We start from the raw sequence: 20,428 nt of genomic DNA on the forward strand, positions 1-20,428 counted from the left end.
TTTTCCATCTCTATAAGAATAAGTTTCATCAAATACTGCTGCAACGTACCATTTATCCACTTTGGAAATATCCGTTACACCAACAACCTCCTCAACATCAATGGCCATGCAATCTATCAACACAGCTGAGATTTCAGTCATTATTTCACTGCTTGTACACATTGCAAATCTTTTGTCTCCAAATAACACGTTTCATTGAAAAAATGCATGACGAGAAGATTAACCAATTTTTAAAAGTCTAAAACTTTTACTAGGAAGATATAAAAAAATTGTGCCATTCAGGATGAAATCCCACTGTGCTTCTGGATGTCACAATTTTATAGATTCTTTGGTACTTGACCTTAGATAACACCTTGAGAACTTGCTTTTTGGAGATTTTACTGTTTCTGTGTAGGGGGGTGTGTATGTGTATGTATGTGATTTGAGAATATATTAAGGGAGGGGGGATGAAATTTGACCTCTGCATCTGAGTACGTAATATCAGATACTATTAACTCTGCATGGTGCTTGGCATCATTTTGGACATTTTTAACACAATTAAAGAAAGTTTTATTGTTATTCTTCACATAGGTGGCTATTTTTACATCATACCTTGGATTTGGCTGATTTGATCAGGGTCCAGAGTTCTCTGTTTAGCTTACCAAAAGCATGTTGATATCTTAACATCTTTTGATGCTAATATGAATTGTTAAAGATGAAAATATCCTGGGGAAGAGAAACAGACTGAATCAGAGTAACCAGCATCTTAGTCTTAGATGTGCCAGAGTCAGTTTTAAATGCCAAGAAGCTGTGGTTGTCTCCCCTTCACCTCGACACATACACACCAACACACACATACACACACACACACACACACACACACACACGCACACACACACACACACACACACACACACACACACACACCCGCACACATGAGCACACACGCGCGCACATACACACACACACACACACACACACACACACACACACACACACACACACACACACACACACACACACACACACAATTATTTACTATACAAATTCAACCTTGATTTTTTTTAGTGAAACGTGATTTGCATATTAATCTTTCAAAGGACTTGCTTGTGCCTGTTTGATAGTATAACACAAAGTACTAAGTCTATTAAGTTGCTAATGAATTTCTTACTGTAGTCCTTGATGTGGACTTTTTCATTCCCCTGTAGCATACTGTGTAACCCTGAGGAAGATCGGATCCCCCAGCTTGCATTGGAAAGAGGCACTTGCATTCTTTACAGAAAGTACGCTATAAACTTTTGGTCATATTTTAATACATTTATGTGAACAATTAAATATCAGAAATAGGGAGTGCTTTTACTTAAAATGGAGGTTTATTTCAGTTAAAGTGAGAGTTTGTATATTTTAAACCATTTTGTTTAAATTTGATCTCTCCCATAGCTAAATGTAATTTTATAAAAGCAGGAAGACACTTCAGAGAGTGACATGATGGCAAATTAACCATACCTTTCAGGTGCATTTAATGACATTTAGCTGTTTCTCATGCTGTACATTCCACACAAGGTAAGTATGTGATTACAGTGCCATATATACCATGTTATGTTGTATAAATTGCATAATATGTGAGGATCTGCACATAAGTGTTTGTTCTTCTGCTTGATTTTTCTTTGGTAAAAAAATACATTTATCAGGCTATTTAATATACATCAGAATAAAATGAACATTTCTATGTTGCTGAAATGTTTGCAATTTTTTTGTAGAGATTATGCGACGACTAAACGAATTTTCTGAAAAGAACAAAAATTCTTCACAACTAGAAGCACTCTTACTGCAGCTGAAAGCCCAAGAAAATAAAAATGAAATTCTTGTGGAGTCCATGAGGCAGCAGATACAGTTTCTACAAATGGAAGCAGTGTAAGTATCAGCAGGTACTGGTAACTATTGTAAACTAAACCACTCAAAATGCTTGAGTTCGGGTTGGCCTGCTATCTCTGATCATCCGTTAAATAAAAGTATCAAATGTGTGCCTACTATATAAAACTGCGAATCATACCTCAGAAAAAAAGAAAGGAATACTTTGGTGGCTTGACTCTCTTTGTTTGTGCACTCCTTTACATGATGGCTATAGTGCAGGTCTTAGGTAAAAACAAATGTTCTGCACTCTCTGTATGAATTAAATTATACCTGCCTTCTTAATATTCTTTTGCTTCTGACCTATCAGTCTTCTCTGCATGGTTTGGCCGTTCATTCATTCACCACTTATTTTTTTACAAAAACACTCCTTCACATTTTCTTTGAGCAGCTTTTCCTATTCTTATAGTTATTTATTTATCTATCTCTGTACTGCATTTTTTTAATGATGCCCCTTGAAACAATCCTGCTATTGACAGATCCACAATCATTTTACTGAAGGGTATCGATGTGCATTTTTTGGGAAAACTTTAAGCTGATGTGGACTATAATATTTGTGCAACAGTGTAAGTGAATGAGTATGGAGAGTTTTGTATCATATACTTTCACTACACAATGATGGTGTTTAATCTGTTTTCAAGAGATCGGGAAAACATGGAGTAAGGGAACTGGGCCTTTTTCCATCTATTGTATGTGAGAAAGAGATAGGGGTGAAGGAGTACAGAGACGCTTGCCTTCTGCAAATACAGTATCCTGTGTGAATCTCATGAGTTTAACAGATTGTTCCTTTTTCAGTGGCTTTACTCCAGTAGTCCAATGAATTGTTCCATCGATGACTGAAAAACAGATCCCATATACATAATATATATATATATATATATATATATATATATATATATATATATATATTTTTTTTTTTTTTTTATATATGGGTCTGTGTCACAGGATCGGCTCTTCAGAAAGTTCAACATCATATCGTCGAGACCATATGTTCAACTTTCCAAAAAGATTTTTAAAAAAGTATGTTTTTTCAGGGAGGCAAAGCTCCTTCATCCCCTACAGCTGCTGCAAACTCTGAGATCACACTATATTTGGGAAAAGGGTAAATTCATTGATCCCCATTGTACTGTGTTCTCCATACAAATGCTTTGAATTTCCAGCAAAGTCAAACATATGGTCTCGACCTTATGAAATTCGACTTTCTGAGGAGTCAATGTTCTGGAGCATACCTATATATATATATATATATATATATATATATATATATATATATATATATATATATATGTGTGTGTGTGTGTGTGTGTGTGTGTGTTCCACTTATGAGCAAAAACACCCAAAATCGACTGAAAGAATATTGACCATGTCTGCTGAAAAACACAGAAGCTAGCATGTTACTATGCATGGGTTGAGAAACAGCATTAGCGCATGCATTTTTTTTATTTTATAAAAACAAAATAAAATATTAATTTTTGCAGGAGGCAAGCCCCTTTGCACCCTTCCATGTGGGCTTCACCCTCCTCCACACACCCTGGTTAATTATATATGCAAACTCCAATATACCACAAACAAGGAGTAATGGCAAATTTCCCAACTCCTATGTTTGTGTGATCTCATACACCAGTCAGCTAACTACCTAGCTAACAAATATGCAGTTGAATAGATAGTTGTTGATTTAACACACATTTGATATAATCACTAGTATGTTAGGGTATCAGTCTTCACACTATTACAAGCTTAGCTAGTAATCAGAGGTCAGAATCAAACTCCATACATTGTATCTGGGAGGTTAGGGGCTTAATCATTATGCCAACCCTCCCTCACTTGGTGGGGATATTACGATTTCAAACCCTGGACTGTTGCTATAGGACACATCAGCATTAACCCACTGCTACTTCTATTAGAACTAAAGGGGTATCCTCCCTGCAGGTTTTAAATATATACATTTATGTATATATATAGATATGTATATACATATAGTGCATGAAGTGCAGTGATTATGGTCCAGTATCTGGAAAAAGACAAACCAGTTAGGTACTTGTATAGTGTGAGACCCAATTTTAACAACAGTTAAGCACCCCTGCTTGACCTGTTAAGATATGGTATTGCACTAATCAGTTAAATCTGCCAGTACTGACAAACAAATGACAGTGGCAGAATTAAAAACAGATTTGTTTTTGCCTGCTCTGTATCCCAGTAATATGTCCCTGGCTTTCTGAAACATTAAACAGTTTATTATACTATCTTTCTGACAGTGCTCACTAAGTGCTTTATGGCTTTTTAAGCAGGCAAAACAGCACTTTTTTTTGGAACTAGTACATAGAAAAGATAAAGTTCCATGCACTACTAAAAATTATGATCGGGTCTCCAATTGTAGTCCTTTTTTATGGGTTCTCAACATGGATGCCAAGATTCACCTCTCAAGTTTCGCTCTCAAGGTGAATTTCTTGGCATCCATGTATTGATCATACTTCTCTATGTATATATATATATATATATATATATATATATATATATATATATATATATAGAGAGAGAGAGAGATAGATATATAGATATAGATAGATATATAGATATAGATAGATAACAGTAGTCTTTTGTAATGCATACTTTATATGCATTTAATACTTTATTAGCTTTGTCAAGTTTTGGTATAGCTCTGTGGCAGAGCCCATGCTTTGCAAGTATGAGGTCTTAGGTTCATTCTACAGCAGTTTGTAGAAGGATTTAGCAAAATATTTAAACCCCGGGATTCATGAAGCTTGCGCCAGGCGCACACATAGCGTAGGCGTTATAACGCCAAATATGACCGCCGAGCGATTCAGGTACGATCCAATTCCACATGCACTACCGGCATTTAATACTTTATTAGCTTTGTCAAGTTTTGGTATAGCTCTGTGGCAGAGCCCATGCTTTGCAAGTATGAGGTCTTAGGTTCATTCTACAGCATTTTGTAGGAGGATTTAGAAAAATATTTAAACCCCGGGATTCATGAAGCTTGCGCCAGGAGCACGCATAGCGTAGGTGTTATAATGCCAAATATGGCCGCCGAGCGATTCAGGTCTGATCCAATTCCACATGCACTACCGGCATTTAATACTTTATTATCTTTGTCAAGTTTTGGTATAGCTCTGTGGCAGAGCCCATGCTTTGCAAGTATGAGGTCTTAGGTTCATTCTACAGCATTTTGTAGGAGGATTTAGAAAAATATTTAAACCCCGGGATTCATGAAGCTTGCGCCAGGCGCACGCATAGCGTAGGCGTTATAACGCCAAATATGGCCGCCGAGCGATTCAGGTACGATCCAATTCCACATGCACTACCGGCGTACGCCAGATCTGCGCAGCCCCCGGCATAGGTATGCAAATCACCCCATGTACAGTGTTGCACCATGCAAATGAAGGCATATAGCGATTCATGAAGTGGTGCAGGCGTAGCGTAAGGCCACGGAAATGTAAACCAAAAAACACGGTTTACATTTTCCCAAACATAACATCGGAGCTCTGGAAGAGGGCCAGACCCAGGTATCACAACGTGAACATATGCCAATGGCGAAATACACAGTCAATGGCATAAGAAAAGATGCACAACACGTAAATAACAACATTTAATGTCATGTCCACAGTAACGCACAGCAGAACCACAGGGCATGTGTGCGGAAGCTGTAACATAAAGAAATAATATAAAAATGTAATAAAATCGCAACGTAATAGAAATCAGGTTTACTGCATAACACACAATGATAGGCATGGAACACCACAACCAAGGTGCAAGGGTTGCTAAGGGCTTGCGATAGTGTTCGGCGCGGTAACTATGAATTAGTAGTCAATGCCATGCAAATGAGGCAGATAATACTGAATCGCAAATGTCCCGCCAGAGGAAGGTTGTACCATACGGCGCAGCAGTATAACACCGAGGAGTGGCTCAGAGGAGATACATGACATCAGCAGAGGGGTGTGCCACTGTAGCACTAAGCACATTGGAGCATTGCAAATCTGGCCTGTCCGTTGCTAAGCAAAGCTGCAGGATAGGGGTGGGGAGGACTCATTTAGCTGAGAGCACACATGGTGGGCAAAAGCGCATGTGTACGAGGATGAAAACGTGCCCGAAACCCAGTAATCGGACGCACACGCCGCAAACAATAGCAGAAACAGGAAGGTCAGGGGAAGGAAAGGAAATGCGGAAGTAAGATAATTGGAGTACTAATGAGCAATCAACACCAATCAACCCACGAAAGCCAATCGACGGCAGCTGACAAGTCCGCTTGCAGAAACCTCCAAAACAGGATAGGGGAGGCATGTGAATGCAAAGAAAGGAGGGGAGGTATTGGATTGCAAAGATAGGAGACCTGACACAGTAGAGCAAAGCAAACTGACAGCAGACCGGCAGTAGCACACATAACACAAGATACGCCAGGTCCAGGAAAGCACAAATGAAAGTAGGCTGCAGGATGCATGCCAGAAAATGGTAGGTGCAACACGCATAAATGTAAAGGGAAGGTCAAGAGGTAATCCATGGCAGGCAAATGTAATTCAACACCAAAGGCACCACAATAGTAGTTCTGGCAGTAAAACACATAACATAACCTGTAGCTACGAACGTACATACACACCCCATGACATCATCAGTGTTCACAGCACAATAGTATAAAGTGTGTAAGCACCCAACACACACCTGTGTATTCCCAAACACCGCACCATAGGTGTAAACACACGGGGAACTTTTAAAATGTACATGTTGGGAGCTGCCATAGCTGTGATTCATCAGCATGTGTTAGAGACTGACGGTGTTCTGGAGGATGATGCCGACAACCACCGCAGGCCTCGGAGGAGAAGGAGAGTGTTCAGACCAAGGGTAACCTACCAGGGGCTACATGACCTGGAGATAGTAGAACATTACAGGGTGGACAGAGACATCTTACAGCAAATAATGGAGCTGTGCCGGCCACGCCTAAGAACCAGAAACAACAGAGGGGAACCCATACCAGTGGACACGAAGGTATGTGTAAGCCTGCGAATACTGGCCACAGGTACCTTTCAAAGGCCAACTGGAGATATAATGGGCATCTCACAGGCATCAGCATCCAGGGTACTACACCAGTTCCTGGATGCCATGTTACCACATGCCAATGAGCAGATATACTTCCCCAGAACTCAGGAGGAGTTGGCCAGCAATATGCGTCACTTCCACCGTGTGGCACAATACCCGGAGGTACTGGGTGCAATAGACTGCACACACATACAAATCAAGTCACCACCCGGTGAGCAGGGTATGAGCTACATAAACCGCAAGGGATTCCACTCCATCAACTGCCAGGTTGTGTGCAATGCCCAGGGCATTATCATGGATGTGTGCTGGCAGCCCTGGAAGCTACCATGACTCCCATATCTGGCATGCCTCACAGCTGTACCAGGTATTTGTCAGGGGGGACATCCCACATGGCCATCTCGTGGGGGATGCTGGCTATGCACTGGAGCCGTGGATGATGACTCCCATCAGAAATGCACACACACCCATGCAAGAATGCCATAATGAGGCACACGCACAAACCAGAATCATCATAGAGCATGTGTTTGGGATGCTGAAATCATGGTTCCGGTGCTTGGATACATCTGGTGGAGCCTTGCAGTACTCTCCAGGCACGTGTGCCCACATCGTTATAGTATGTGCCATGCTACATAATATGATCCTGCGGAAGCAGCTGCAGCAGGGACAAAATGGTGAAGGCCCTCATAGCCCACTGCAATTGCCAAGGCCAGTACAGGCACAGAAGGATTCAGACCATGAACACACTGTGCCAGCCCCAGTAGGCAGACGGAGACGTGGCTAATATGCCTATGCCTTGGCAAAGAGGGAACGTATAGCACATACACTGACCATGTAGGCCCCTACAGACTGACACCTCTCCACCTGCACACACAGTAAAATGGATGGCACACAAACATGACCACCTGTAAATTGTAATGTATAGGTGGCCCAATGTGTGACTCCAACATAGGCAGCCCTCAAACATTGTAAACACAACAGCCAGTGCAACACGGAATGCCAACACCTGAACAGTACATGAGTCTTACAGCATCTGGTGGTGCTGTGTGCCTGTCCACGTTCCCCGCCAGATATATATATATATATATATATATATATATATATATAGATATATATATATATATATATATATATATATATATATATATATATATATATACACATATGCATATATATAAGACAGATAGAAAGGGCAATAGAGGGATATATGGTGATATAGATGGATTCAGTGATATCTGCAAATATGATAGATAGTTCAATGGCATTCATAACATCTTGGAGGTACAAATAAATAGGATACCACCAACCATGGAATGCATAACATACCGACATGCGTAACCCCGAGGCTGAAAGACCGATGGAACACAGTACCGGAACAGTACATCCGCGAGTAATAGTATGATGATATGAAGGGATGGTTAGTCACCGCTGACGGTGTCGCGGTCCACGTAGGTACAGTGTTCAACTGTGTCTGTGAGTGCCGTAGTCTGTGTAAGTGTGCATTGAGGGTGCCATGTGTGTTTCTGTGTGACTAATGTGTGTGTGTGTCCGCAACATGTGTATGTTGGTGCCACATCAGAGGCAGACCAGTATGGTAGGTGTGGGTATAGCTAGCCGTAGGCATACGGTTACTACCTGTACCACAGTAGGAGGGACATCCCCACCCTGGGCAGGCGTGTCCTGACATAAAACAGTACAAAGGGCAAATGTCCGAGATGGTAGGACATAAATATGTCCCATATATAATGTAACAGTCGTATTTAATAGTTATGCCTGTATGTAAGAAACTTAAATGTTACATGCAATATGATAAGTATCCAAAGTCACAACAATAGGTATGTAGTGAGGATAAAAGTATGTGCTACCTGTGTACTGACCATGGCTACGTGTTGGCCTGTAAACACTGCTTTGTGTCCCGCAAGTGTCCAACAATGACCATATAATAAGGTGGCAACCCATGGCAAACAGGCTCTTCTAACAACACAACCACAATGACTGCAAATATCTGGGACAGAAATACAAGGGATAGCTGTCACCTACACATATCCCCTGATATATCGCTGCAATTACGGAGGTATACAAGTAGCAAGCTCACCTGCAGACGATATAGAAACCAATTAACAATGGCCCAACGTACAATCCCGTAACATATGTCTACTAACTGTTAGCTCTCTAATCAGGGACAGAGCCCCCACACATATATACGGATTATGTAGAAATGCAAGGCCCACAAACCGTATATGTTACAAACAACCACCGACATCCCCCACACTAGAAACTGAAGCAATACAAACTGTAATAGCAGCACAAACATCCAGTCAGTCAATTACATCTGCAGAACCCTCAACATACCTTGTGAGAGACACAATTAAAGACGACATGCAAAATTGCAGGCGTTGTATAATGGAACAAGCAGCCATGTTACAGGTATTGATTGCAATACTCCGTTAACAGACGTCAGGATGACAGGTACACCCACATGTTGAACCAAATACTCTACCTGTCACACACAATCCACAGGGGACATGAATCCAAACTATACTTGTCTCCATGCATAGCAGTTGCAGTTACTCATAACAAAACACAATACAGACCGTCTCCCCGAAGGTAGGGCAAATAGGCAACACCCAAGTGGAGAATCCAATTATACCCCACTGTCACCGCGTAATTGGCGAATGGAGTAGCTGCACAGCTGATATGCAAGTAATTAGTCACTCAGGAACACCAATTGGTGGGAAGAATCCACATGTTTCAGGTATCGACGTATATAAGGATGACTTGCCAGACATTCAAACCGTATGCTCATACCGAAAAACAGTTGAAACACTGTGAGAGAGATAGAAATGAAACGCCGTAAGGACAACAAGGTATGTAGAACGCCCGATATGTAAGGTTATGTATAGCATGATCTGTATTAATTAGTTTTACTGTATGTATAGCCTGGTTTGCATTAATTAAACGTGTCCGCAATGCATAAAGTGGGGAAAGGTATTGATGTAGTGATGTCTTGCTGAGCATACTAACGCTTGTAGAATCTGTGCGTCCAGCAGTAGGACACAAGGTACACAGCACAGACACCAGAAGGGATGCTACATGAGGCCATTAAACAGAACAATGCCATACAACCTGCCGTCAGTGGTAGGGTATGTCCAACAAGGACGTGCCATAGCAGGGTATAGTATATGTTGATATACTGTCACAGCACGCATGTGTATGGGTAAATAACGTTAATGACATATGTAAGGTGGTCCCGCTGAGCAAGTATGCTTTGCATTATGGGATACTATGTGAAATATGTGTAATGTATAGTATTATAGGTAGATATGACAGATATTCTACACAGCATAACAGGCATATCATGCATACCACAGGTATCGCCTATTGGTATGTACAATAACAGGATACATATGGCCTGTAGGTATGGGACATAGTAATAGCATGATAGCTAATCTAAATGGAAGGGCTACCAAGTAACCATGCACAAAGGACATGTAATAGCTGCACAGGTGCATAGTGGGGTACTATGCAGTCTGTCAAGTCCATGTGTAAGCACAACTACAGTGTTCACACTAGTGGCACCTCTCCAGGGTAGTGTCCTGTGAAGAACAGAGCCAGGTGTCACCTGCACCACTGCACAGTACAGCCACTGCAGTGATCCCAGGCCTATATGTGTCTCCCAACCACCAAGGGAGGTATCACATGAACAGCGCTACTGAGTGTCCCTGCATGATGTACAGAGGACGTATGTTCCACAGCATGGTGAGTGTCCTGTTTGGGAATGTAACCCAGAAGCACATCCCACTCATTGTGGTGTGTGTGCACATATCCATGAGCATGATGCTCACAGTGGCCTCTGCTTATCTTGCGTATGAGGAGTATATCCATCAATAATGTTGTGGACATGGGCCCTGTCTGATCAGCAGAGGTCACCCCTGAGTATGTAGTATGCAAATGTGTACAGATGTGGTGTCCGTAGTGCAGCCGCATATTTAAACTGTCGGAGCTCAGTAAACGTCATGGCGTGTTAATATTGTGGCATGTAAAGCTGTAGCTGTTGTGTAAGGTACACCCTAAATGGGGTGGTGTACCCTTGAATGTGTGTAGATGTCTTGAGTTCAGAGGTACAATGGGTGCCTATGTACCAGTTACACACCCAGTACAGATAGGTGTGGCCACGTAGGAGGATATCCATGCGACAGTGGCAATACGGTAACCACAGGAGTGGGTGCGACATATGTGTGTACTGCAAACATGTACAATGTGATATGTATGTAGGGGACTACCATCCATGTGATAGTCAGTGGGTGAATGGTGTAATGCAAAGGTGATGTGCATGCACCTTGTGTCATGCAGCTTGATGCCATGATAGTCATATTATGTATCTGTCACAGTGACACCTGTATGGTTGGAGTCAGTATCAGCTGGTGGAGCAATCATAGTGCTTGGTATGTAGGGGTTCTAAAGCTAGGCAGGGAAAGTCCCCTGTGCCAGCCTGTTCCGCAGGGAAGCATATACTTAACATCAGGGGCCCTATGACTGAGGACTGTGGTATGCCAAAGTACCTGACATGTAGTAGGTACTATGGTATGCTGGCCTCACTGTGTGTCCTGTCCATGAGCCACATAGCATAACATCCTGAGACACAGGGTATGATGTGCAGGTGGATGTGTATGTTGTCAATACCAGAATGGGGAATGGTGCTGAAAGGCAATGAGAGGACAATGTAGGATGTGTGGACTCCCGTACCATCAGCAACTGCCCTGGTAACTGTATGAAAGGAGTCCACCATGTGTAGGGGCCATGCTCTGGCCTTAACAAGCCCAACCCGGGTGGCAGCAGAGGACGGGAGACCAAAAATGTCTCTGAGAATGACGTCCTTGACGATGTGCCCCATAGCCACGTAGAACAGTCCAGTCAGGTGTGTAGGACTATAGTCCCACTCGTACAATGCAGTGCCACCTGTGTGTAGTGTGATAAATGCTGCTATGTGCCATTTAGGGTCTACAATGTCTGAAACAAGGCTATTACTGAATATGGTGGCCTAGATGGGAGACAAGTAATTCAGAGGTTGGTGGACATCACAGCCTGGGACGTTGGAAGGTGACATGGGGCCAGTGTCCCAGGACACATAGAGTGTAGATCAGTACTGTGTAGGTGTGACCACAGGGACACCACAATGTTCATGTATGGATTGCGGCCCTGTAGTGAGTGAGAGGGTGTACTGTCAGCATTGAATCCATCCTCCAGCATGTTGCCAACAATACCTGGGTCTGCAATGTTCCTGAGTGACTGTTGTATGTGACAGCAGATGTGGGTGTTGCCATCAATTACTGACATACCGCCATAATGCCTGGTGGTACACCCCGGAATGTGTGGCAGTCATGTTTACGTAGCTAGTCTTGGAGTATGTGATGAGGGACCCTGTGGCCCCACCACGGCTGACCAGTGAGCCACCCCACACATGGGAATGTACACCACTGTGCAACAGCCTACACCTGTTGTTGTACATCATATGTCCGTGGAACATCACCACCAGAGAGGCGTCTGTTATCTAGTGTGTACCATCATGGTTCTGTGTGGAATAGCATGATCCATGCAGTTGTGTACATGCTAATTAAGTGCACTGGGGTATGTGTCAGCATTTGTATGCGCATTGTCCATCTGCACGGGTGCCATGATGTTAACAACCGCTGTCAGCAGACGTCTGTAGTAGGTGTAGTAGTACACATGTACTGTGTATGCTGTGATGGGTGTGTTTCCGGGATGTGGCTAACAAGGTAGATTAGCATATGTTTGGAATCCACCAATGAGGGGATAACCCCAGGTGTGTAACACCAGTCACATGGTGGTAGTGTTCATGCCAAGGGTAATGTAGGTCTTGGAGGTGGTGTGTATGTGTTGATCCAGCAGAGTGGAGGGTATGACTCATGGATGTATTGGTACATGAGTGGCTATCCCAGTGAAGTGTGGGGTAGTGTCAGTCACACATCAGTAGTAGCTGAGGTCCACTATACCACCATAGAAGGTATGTTACCCGTGGGGTATGATGTTGACTCTGTCGCTTGTTACAATGTGTATAGCGGCCCCGGACACAGTTAGTTGCACGTGGAGCACCTCTGATGCATTGTGCTAAGAAACTTGCCAGGATGTGTGCAAACCATAGTGGGATATGGGAACCCCTCAGCTGTGGGTGTGCCGGTCCAGGTATGTGCCTGGAAGGTATGGTCCATCTATAACCTGTCATTGCAGGTGTGCTCTGCAGAGCCTACAGGCAGGTCCCAGTCACTGCAGAGATGTTGGAGTGGTGCATTATAAGGTGTGCCTTGCCTGCATGCATCACAGGGGAAGATGCAAGCAATGTGTCACATGACCCCATGTCGCGCATGCCAGTTACCGCCCTGCCGGTGACAGTTATTGGAAACTGTGCAGGACAGGCAGTATAGCAGCAGCAAGAGCCTAGCATGTCAGCTGTACTCCCAGGGCTGACATGTGCAAGTCATCTGTGCCACAGCATTGTGTTTGACCAGGACAGTCATAGCGGACAGATACCACATGCCTGTGGAATGACAATAGGAGCATAGGCAACTGTTGAAGTGACACAGTCGGTCATTGTACAGTGGTATCATGTCTGGATGAATGCAAAATGCTCCCCAGGGCTAGGCCCACACCCTCAGGGCTATAAGACTGGTGAGGTATTGCATGTCCCTGCACACGTAGTCTGTGAAGTGGCATCACAGGGCAGTCACACTAACATGGCGAATGACAGACATATCATACCTGGTGAGGTGTGACATGGGTGCATAGGTTATGTTGCAGAAGCAGTTACCCGACAGCAAGATGTGTTTACTAACGCCTTGTGTAGCCTGCTGTGTGGAACTGCAGTGTGACACCCTACAGAGTCAGCTATGACTGGTGTGTTGTGAATGTTATAACACACTATTGGCTGTATGTGGTGGGCACACATGAGTCTGTGGGCTATAAGCTGGTGATGTTGTCTTCCATGATGGGGGCTACCTCTGGTGCCTACAGTGAGTATGGAGACGCACTGCACAGGTTGTCCTCGTAGGTGTGGCCAGTGGTGTAGATTATGTGAGACTATGTGATGGGTGGGGTGTGTTGTAAATGTTTCACATCCCCAAATGACTGTCAGGTGCAGTCAGGGTTGGCGACAGCATTACCCCCAGCCATAGCTGTCAGCCTCCTGTCCCCAAAATGAGGAACATTAGCCCTCATACAGTGTGACAAATGGGCGAAATGTGGAACACTTACAACTGGCTTACTAACAGCGTCAACTAGGAAGGGCATATGATGGCTAAAATAGGCTGGTCTTACATATAAAACAGATATTCCAATGAATTACTATGATTCTCATCTATCTAGCCATGGCTAGCAGGTAAACCATGTACAACAATGAATGTGTGACAGACTCTTCCAATGTGGAACCTTGAGGAACATGCACCTTTTAGAACCCCAAATGAGGTACGTTCCCCGTAATGAGGTACACCTGAGAGCTATGGGCCCAGCACGGCTGCAGACGTGCATCCCCCACAGGCTGTAGTGCCGTATGTTGGGAAGTGAGCATTGAATGTGTACATGAGACAATTGCTCTATTGCCACATGTACGACATATCCCTCATATAGACAGGCAGTAGCACTGGTATGTGACAGTTGTACATGCCTGCATATACAACCTTGTCCCACAGGATATGTGCGTTACGTGTGTACAACAGCTGTCGTACCTTAAGCGTACCTTAAGTGTAGGACAGCCAGTGTACCTGTGGGAAATGGTGTGGAATGGGCGCTATAGTAATCATTAGCTCATGACATGCTCACATGTTCTGAACAAGTGCCTAGCATGACCATACAATACAGATAGGGTGTTGGGTAATATCAACCCACAAGTGGTGATGACAGTCATTTAGGGCGGCACCTGCTTAGTATGGTGTGCATGTCCATGAACCATTAGCACTGTAGATGTTAGCAGTACAGATGTACACGATAGCACGGATATTTGATTACAAATACCTTTGCATGTCACAGGTGTGTTCCACCAGTGGCCTGTTGACAGACCCACAACTACAAAAGGTGCAAGAGTGACATGTGCACAGCACATCTGTGCCAGATACAGTAGAACAGGGTTAATGTGTTGTACCCCACCCTCATTGTAGCCCATACCACACACACAAATGTTAGGCATCTGTGTATGTAAGGCTGTGAATGGCAATGACCTATCAGTTTAGCTGTGTCAGTGTTGTGAACAACATACAGAATGGGCTGTGTGTGTGAGGTGTGTGACATATGTGCACAGCCTGATGGATGATACCAGCAGTGTCACTGCTAGGTAAACATCCCTGTACCCATAAACTCCTTCCTAGGCTGTGGTCAACATTATGGACACTGTGTAAGGGATGGTGCTGTGCAGTGCACCCCTGACATGGTGACGTCTCCAGGCCCCTTAGGTTGTCATCTGAGGTACCCATGTCATGTCAGGGTGCCATCCATGAGCACGGAGAGCAGTGGCCAGGCATATACAGCACTGTGGTGACCAATATTGGATCACATACCACCTGTAAGGGGTAATGGCTATGCATGGATGTGCGATAACAGCCTTCACAATCCACACCTCCACTATGCAGCATGCCGTCTACCTTGCAGAAGGACATTTGCTACACCATGATGATGGACATGCTACATGTCCATATCCTGATCTATATGACATATGTCATGGACAGCCACCGTCCTAATACTAGGATCGCCACAGGCTGGACAGATCCCTGTGCCATATATGTGAAATACTCCCACCATACCATGCAACTCTGTCCATCAAAGCTGCAGATGTCATCCCAGTCATACATGGTGTGATGGCCGCATAGTAGATGTACTGACTGGATCAGTAATGTAGCACTGATGCAGCTTGCGGTGGCACAATGGCCATCTGTAACAGCGTGAAAACCATGCCCGCACATGCTATGGTTGATGACCATCCCTGCGAATGTCGTCTGACTATCCATTGTCCCATGTCTATCAGATGTGTAATACAGGCGATCTGTGTCAGGATGTTGAACAGTTGTACAGTGCTGTGTAGATGTATATGGCAAAACACATGCATGTACAGGTGTCCATGCGTATGTGTGCATTGTCACTGCTCAAGTCCATTCCGGCTGTGTCTGTGTTGATATGTGACATATACACAGCATCCAGGTCAACAGTAGTACCGTGGACACATCGAGTCATGTGCAGATAGGTAAGAACACAAGTGCAGGCAAATAGACATGCCCACAGCAAGACAGCATTTACATGGAGTATGAACACTGTAATGAGGTGACACACATATATGGTGATGATATCCAATGCATAATGGTTGTGACATGTGTGACACAAACATGTGCCATGTCAGTGTCATGGTGCCTTGCAAAGATAACTGTGCAGATGCAGTAGATGTCATAGAAATGTATGTGTAGCAATATCTCTGTACATCTCTGAAACTGTGACCTGTCACCATCATTATGTTTTACAGATAATGCCCCGTACACGCCTCCCAGCATACACCCGCCAGGAGGATGATGTCCTAATCCCACAGCTCCATGACAACTATGACTTGTTGTTCAGCCATGTGCCACAGCATGCCCAGCAGCGGGATGACCTGTGGCAGGATCTACGCAGAAGGGTGAACGATGTGGGTGGCCATAACCGCACCTACCAGCAGGTGCGCAGACACTGCACGGACCTGATACGACATGCAAAACAGCATGCCACTGCAATCGCCAGGAACAAGGTGGAACAGGTGGTGGGCCACCAACCCAGCCCCCACTCACACACACCGAGGAGCTACTGGCCAGTCTGGGGACACCCAGGGAACAGCATCCAGAAACACTAGCTGCCATCGTGGAGGTGGGTGGCTCCCAACCAATGAGCCTGGAGTTGCCTGGTAAGTCAGTAATGCACATATGGCTATTATATCCCATGTAGTTACATGTGTCACTGTACATAATGTAAAGTAACAACATATGCCAGGTATGTGGACACACATGCTGCATACTACAGTATGCTATGTTGTGTATGCACACATGTGCATACTATATGCTATTACACAGGTGAATGTGTGCACATGCACAGTGCAACCTGTGGCTGTCATACAGTCATGGATAATGTTCTTACTGGTGTGTCACCCCTATACAGGTACCACTGGCGTGCCGCACAGACATGGGTCCGTTGCAGGTGAGACTGTCATCAGTATCAGGCATGTTACAGTGTAGATCTATTTGCCATGTGGCCAGTTAACACTTGCACACCTGAAGTTTGTTCCAGTCACAATATGCAGGTCGCACCGCCGTGCATTCACACATGCCACCCATGTGCAATATATTCACACGTAATGATACACAGACTTGAAACCACAGTACTTGTCATTGTGACATGTGTGGTCAGCTGTGCATACAACGGTGGAGGTGTTCTACAATGGAGGCATATGTAGCATGCATTGGAACAACATGTGTAGTATGCACACAGTACCACACAGTGAGCTGTGATATGGGCAGCCCACAAGTGTCAGCATTGTGTCATATGCCCCTGCATCGGGTGCACACATTGTGATGTGCCACCTGACATGTCCCAGACATGTAGTGTTCTGTCTGCAATATTGTCACACTATCACATGACCTATACCCCACATACCAAACATACAACCCGTTGTCTGCATAGACCTGTGGAATGTGACATATCTGACATGTATGGGTGTATGTCATATGGGACCACACAGACATGTGGAGAAGATGCCCATCACACACAATTGGCCACCACATGTGCACACATGGCCATGGGGGATGGCCAGAGACATGTAGCCACACAGTACATGGGATGTGTATACACCCTGTTGCACATTGTCCACACATGGTCCAATTATAGCCTTAGTTGACCGATTATACAGTTGATGTGGTACAGTGGACAACCTAAAAGCCTGTGCATAGCTACTGGAGGTGTCACTGAAGTCTACCATATATGATCTGTCAAACATCACGACTGCGTTGCAGTTATGGCTATGCAATGTGTACATATTATGCATTCTACAGCAACATACATGCCTCATGTTGCCATGCAATGGCACAGTGTCTGTACTTCACACTGTATAGCAATGGAGACGTCTCACACTACCCTCCCGTGCTCATGCACATTTGCTAAACATCTGTAGGGCATACACACAACACTGCAATGTGAAGCCCATTATGATGCTGTACATGTGTCAGGACACCATTGTGTCAAAAATGTATGCATGTTAATGCACTTGTCAGCAAATTACATGTCAAGGTCACGTCAGCCATGTGTACTGTTATCCTGTTCTGGGCCACATGGTGTATCACGGGGATGCATGCATACTACCATGATTGTGTGAACTGCATGCCTACTGATATGACACCTGCTTGCTGTAGTGTGCACCCCAGGGAGGTATGCTTACTAACACTATTAATGTCTGAGCTGCATGCCCTCTGCTCTATCGCAGGCATGCTGCATGCCATCTGACAAATCACATGCATGGTGTGTCTGTGTGTCTGTGTCTGTGTGTGTGTGTCTGTGTGTGTCTGTGTGTGTGTGTCTTTCTGTGTGTGTCTGTCTGTGTGTCTGTGTGTGTGTCTGTGTGTCTGTCTGTGTGTGTGTGTCTGTGTGTGTGTGTGTCTGTGTCTATTGTACTTTACAGTATTTCTTTGCATTCACATGTGATGTAGGTGCGTTACCCTCCTGCGGTCCATCTGATGTTAGTGTCCCCACAGATACTAGCGGTGATGAACATATGCATGAGGTACAGGCAGGGTTGTCAGGGGCTGAATCTGTGCCAATGGTTACCATCCCAGCTATGTCCCCCTCTTCCCCGCACACAGTTCTGCTGCCAACACATACCGCATCACCGGTGGCCATAGTGGAAGGACAGTCAGCGTCTGTTGGTGTGGAACAGGAACATGTGGTGGCTACAGAAGGTGTGTCTACACACCATAGTGTCAGTGTAATGACTGCAGATGTGCCACACAGGCATGTGGCTGGTGCTGCTCGTAGGAGGACCTCTGGCAGACATGCACCTGCAGGACAGAGCGCAGCAGCTGGTATCACCAGACGCATGTTCCAGACTGTAATGGCGGCACAGGCATGTGCTGAACAGCAGAACAGAGAAGGGCAAAGGCTGCAGAGGGCTGCTATCCATACCCTAAATGACAACATCCAGGCATTGGCAAATGCTCAACAGCAGATTGCTAATGTTCTGGATAGGCGACTAGGTGAAATGGCCGGAATCCTTGACCGAGGCATGGCAATCCATGAGCGGGAGCTGTCTGTGCTGGAACACCTGGTAGGAGTGAGGTGTAGGCCACGTGGACATAGGCCAGCAACACCACCTAGTGTAGGTCGACGTGAGCATGCCACCTCACATGCCCGCTCCCATAGTGCCGGTAGCAGTAGCAGTGCAGCTGCTGCTGTGCTGTCAACACCAGGACACAGCAGGCCACGTGGACATGGCCCTGGATGGTCTCAGCGGGGACATGTTTCCAGTGAACATGTGTCGTCCAACAGTAGCCACTCTGTACCTCCACCTGGTAGTGCCCGTGCAACCCCAGGCAGGCACAGGTCACGTGGCCGTGGATGGACACAGTGAGCTGTACAACCTGCACTGTACAATCTGGGGCTGTCAATTATATCCCGTGTAGGCATCACAAATGGCAGAACTGTGTACACACATACACACACACAGCAAACACAACTGTAGGGCTCCACAACATCCACATGCATTCTGCACAGATGCACAGACATGTCCAGTCAACTCACTGGCCCTTACACACACACACATGATGTCATCCATTGGTGCAGCCTATGCCCCTGGCAAACATATCACCCTGTGCATATGATGAAGCCTGTGCCACATCCCTGTCATCCACACCATCAGTGCAGGGTTATGCACATATATTCTGATGCACAGGGTGAACAAAATAGTGGGAGGTGTATGTAATACCTGTGTATGCATAGTGAGGGATGTGTGTGTTGCAGTGGTTGTGTGCAGCCTATGCCCCTGGCAAACATATTACCCTGTGCATATGATGAAGCCTGTGCTGCATCCCTGACAACCACACCATCGGCGCAGGGTTATGCAAATATATTCTGATGCACAGGGTGAACAGCATAGTGGGAGGTGTATGTAATACCTGTGTATGCATAGTGAGGGATGTGTATGTTGCAGTGGTTGTGTGCAGCCTATGCCCCTGGCAAACATATCACCCTGTGCATATGATGAAGCCTGTGCCGCATCCCTGTCATCCACACCATCAGTGCAGGGTTATGCACAAATATTCTGATGCACAGGGTGAACAGCATAGTGAGAGGTGTATGTAATACCTGTGTATGCATAGTGAGGGATGTGTATGTTGCAGTGGTTGTGTGTGAATACTGAGTTGTGTATGTGGCATAGGTTGTGTACTGTCGACATGCACCGGTCACACCATGTAGTGCAGGTGCA

At 44.9% G+C, this 20,428-nt stretch overlaps 1 protein-coding gene across 1 annotated transcript in view; it reads left to right on the forward strand.

Moving 5' to 3' along the window:
• The window catches only part of LOC122795878 (coiled-coil domain-containing protein 17-like), a 748,474-nt gene that overhangs the window by 439,548 nt on the left and 288,498 nt on the right, over positions 1–20,428 (forward strand). Inside the window, exon 4 of the mRNA XM_044064297.1 lies at positions 1,740–1,893. Coding sequence (XP_043920232.1) covers positions 1,740–1,893 — 154 coding nt within the window. The remainder of the gene's footprint in view (positions 1–1,739; positions 1,894–20,428) is intronic.

The sequence above is a fragment of the Protopterus annectens genome, chromosome 2.part2 (assembly GCF_019279795.1).
Source record: "Protopterus annectens isolate FY-2018-M chromosome 2.part2, PAN1.0, whole genome shotgun sequence".
Taxonomy (NCBI): domain Eukaryota; kingdom Metazoa; phylum Chordata; order Ceratodontiformes; family Protopteridae; genus Protopterus; species Protopterus annectens.